Genomic DNA, 3,866 nt, shown 5'->3' with positions numbered 1-3,866 from the left:
CCACCGCCGCCGCCGCCGCCACCGCCGTTTGGTGTCGCAGGGACGGCAGCACCGAACGCGGAATCCGCAGAGTTCTCGCGCGAGTGCGAGATCGAGGGGCTCTTGCTACCGGTGGACGGTGGATTGAAGAAGGAATCCGGCAGGTTGCGCAGGCGCAGCGGCACCTGCAACGGCCGCTTCGAGTCGGGCTTCAGGACGGTGTCGAAGAGAGCCTGGAGATCGGACTCGGAATTCTGGTCGACCCTGACGACGGGATTACTCTTGGACAACTGGTCCACGTCTTGATTCAGCGCCATTTTGGATCACACGTTCGCTGCTCTCTTACTACTCTTCCTCTGCCTGTTGCTTACGTCCTCTTCGTCTCTCTCCCTTTCCCTCTTCGTATCACCGCGTCCTCGTCGCTCTTTCTACGCCTATCTATTCGCCGCTTCCGCGCTCCGCTCCGAGCTCCAACTTTGCTCCGCGGATCACCTTCTTCACGACGCCTTACTTATATGCGTCGTATCACCCGCACACGAATCCGTACTCCGTCTCTCCCTTTCTTTCCCTACGATCGTCTCATTCCTATAAATGATCACTGTTTCCTTTTCCACCTGTACGCGATAGAATAATACACAACTCCGTGATTGCCGCCGTCGTCGCCGTCGCCGTCGCCGCCGTCACCGTCGCCGCTGTTGGGCACCAGCAGCGTTCCCCGCGATATCAATGGGGATAGTCTCTCTCTCACAGTCTCTTCTCACCGCCCTCCGCCCCGACAATCTCCACACTGCGCGCTCCACAGATCGCTTCCCCGATCTCCGTCAATCTCGGTGTTACGGGTAGCCCACACCGTTCGAGACTGCGAGAGTCACTCTTCTCGAGGAGTCGGTTCCACCTCTCCGACGATACGACTCGCCCTACCTGAGTGGACACGTGACGAGTGCGAGAGCACAGGAAACGAGACCTGAGAAAAAAAGAGTAAGAGAAAGAGAAAGAGAGAGAGAGAGAGAGGGAAGGAGCACTCTCTCAATCTTCCAGAGATCCCGCCTACCGCTCGCTCGCTGCCCGCGTCGAGCGTTCGTCTAGCAATTCGACGATAACGCACGACGTCGTACTCAATGTGTTGTCGTACGTGTCGTTCAACAAGTCTCCTCCTGAGATGCTCCGGAACGGAGCGCGCGCGATGCACATTCGCCAAGTGAACGAATTCACTATCGTCGTGTCTTCGTGATCTCCTCACGCTCCACTGTTCCTCGATACTTCACTACAAGGTACAACGACGACGTCGGCGGCGACGGCGACGGCGACGGCGAGGAACATGATACGCAAAACGGATTTATGGCACCGCGAAAGCGCGACGGCCGGATGGCCGAGGGTCGTCGAGCATTAAAAGGAGCACTTTGAGGAAGTCGCGATCACGAGCCGCGACCCAACGCGACGCGGCATGCGGATTGTTGCGGGCGAGCGTGAGGACTGAGGATAAGGAGGAGGAGGAGGAGGAGGAGGAGACGCACGGGCTTATTCTCCTCTGGAAGAGTCGCGACCCGACTCGGCCACACACCGTCCCGGTCTCCGTGCGAGAACTGCTGCTCCGACCCGACGAGAATGGCTCTGATACCTCGTCGCTGCGTTACGTCGACTCGACTCGGCCCGCTCGGCTCACTCGGCTGGCAGCGATCTGGCAACAACCTGCGTCGCATTAATGATGCCGCAGCTTTGGCAACTCTGCGCTCCGCTGTGCTGTGAGGCCTGTGAGCCTTCGGACGGAAGGGAAAAAGCGGTCTCTCTCTCTCTCTCTCTCTCTCTCTCCCCTTCCCCCCCTGTCACTGCGTGGTGTCGGATCTCGCCCCAAGCTAACCCAAGCCAAGGAGAGTGGCGTCAGCCTGTTGCTCCTTGGCGAGTCAGTGGCTCCGAAGTAGGCGCCGCTGGTGGGGACGACGCGCCGGACGGCAAAGGGACTCTCGGAGGCTTTGACGCGTCGGCGGATGGAGGGGGGGAGGAGTACGCTTAGGCGAATACTCAATGCTACATCATGCTTTTCCGTCAACAGTTTTCTCTAAAAGCTGTTTCGATTACTTTCATTGATGATTAAGTAATTCAATCTGCAGAATTACTTAAAGCAACATTTCTAAATTAATATATAATATATTGTCCATACGTTAAACAACAAGACATTAATGATTCTATCCATTGATAAAATAATGTATTATTACTTGACAAGTTAATCATCGTTGATCACTGTTAATCAAAGTTTAAATGTATCAATTTACAAGAAATTTTTTAGGCTTAACACGTTTGGCTCTGATACTTTTTAATCACTTTTATAGCACAGATTTTAAAACATTTTAAGTAAAAACTCACTGTTACAACTTTGTTTTACATTACTCAGTAGAAAAATTTTTAAGAAAAATTCTAAAAATATTTTAATCGTTGATCGTGAATCGTTGATTACGATATTGACGTGTGTAATAATAGCGATGCGTTAACTATTCAACAACTTTGAGAGTTATTCATGTTAATTTTGTTGAAATAAGATTTACTTTAATTCAATTCAAATGGGATTTTTTAAATTCAAATGAGATTTAAATTTCGCGATGGTCATTCAAAATATATCGAACTGCGATTCTCGAAATATCGAAACGTTCGAACGAGATACAACTGAGAACCTCTGATAGGAGTCCGGAACACGAAACAACCACTTCTGATTGGTCCGCCATGTTTTAACAACTCTTGAAAGAAAGAAAGAAAGAGAAAGAGATAAAAAAGATAGATAGCAGTTTTAAATTTACCGCTTGTTGTGTGACGTCACACTTCGACAATTTTGATTGGTCGCATGCGCGTGAGCATACCCTTATCCTTATACCATGAGTACGCTTAGGCGAATACTCAATGCTACATCATGCTTTTCCGTCAACAGTTTCCTCTAAAAGCTGTTTCGATTACTTTCGTTGAAGATTAAGTAATTCAATCTGCAGAATTACTTAAAGCAACATTTCTAAATTAATATATAATATATTGTCCATACGTTAAACAACAAGACATTAATGATTCTATCCATTGATAAAATAATGTATTATTACTTGACAAGTTAATCATCGTTGATCACTGTTAATCAAAGTTTAAATGTATCAATTTACAAGAAATTTTTTAGGCTTAACACGTTTGGCTCTGATACTTTTTAATCACTTTTATAGCACAGATTTTAAAACATTTTAAGTAAAAACTCACTGTTACAACTTTGTTTTACATTACTCAGTAGAAAAATTTTTAAGAAAAATTCTAAAAATATTTTAATCGTTGATCGTGAATCGTTGATTACGATATTGACGTGTGTAATAATAGCGATGCGTTAACTATTCAACAACTTTGAGAGTTATTCATGTTAATTTTGTTGAAATAAGATTTACTTTAATTCAATTCAAATGGGATTTTTTAAATTCAAATGAGATTTAAATTTCGCGATGGTCATTCAAAATATATCGAACTGCGATTCTCGAAATATCGAAACGTTCGAACGAGATACAACTGAGAACCTCTGATAGGAGTCCGGAACACGAAACAACCACTTCTGATTGGTCCGCCATGTTTTAACAACTCTTGAAAGAAAGAAAGAAAGAGAAAGAGATAAAAAAGATAGAATATCTTCTCTGATGTGATTCTGTTAAAACTAGAGATCCTGCATACAAAATGCGGCTTGTGTCTAAACTTTTATTAGAGGATCTCTAGTTACAACGATTGTGAGTGCAACTAACACTGAGATGTATTAAAAACGACAGGTTTTACGGAAGTTTGCGTGACTGTTAAAATTTAAGTGATTAAGCATAAAAAAACTCATAATATACTACTAACTTTATGATTTGTTAGTTTCGTAGATATATATATATATA

General features: G+C 45.2%; 1 protein-coding gene across 1 annotated transcript in view; it reads right to left on the bottom strand.

Moving 5' to 3' along the window:
- The window catches only part of yki (Transcriptional coactivator yki), an 18,768-nt gene extending 16,768 nt beyond the window's left edge, over positions 1-2,000 (bottom strand). Inside the window, exon 1 of the mRNA XM_018505959.1 lies at positions 3-2,000. Coding sequence (XP_018361461.1) covers positions 3-296 — 294 coding nt within the window. The 5' untranslated portion in view covers positions 297-2,000. The remainder of the gene's footprint in view (positions 1-2) is intronic.
- Positions 2,001-3,866: the final 1,866 nt, after the last annotated feature.

The sequence above is a fragment of the Trachymyrmex cornetzi genome, unplaced genomic scaffold (genome assembly GCF_001594075.2).
Source record: "Trachymyrmex cornetzi isolate Tcor2-1 unplaced genomic scaffold, Tcor1.1 scaffold223, whole genome shotgun sequence".
Classification (NCBI taxonomy): Eukaryota; Metazoa; Arthropoda; class Insecta; order Hymenoptera; family Formicidae; genus Trachymyrmex; species Trachymyrmex cornetzi.
The sequence above is the reverse complement of the archived record's forward strand: the minus strand, read 5'-3'. Positions and strand labels throughout refer to the sequence as shown.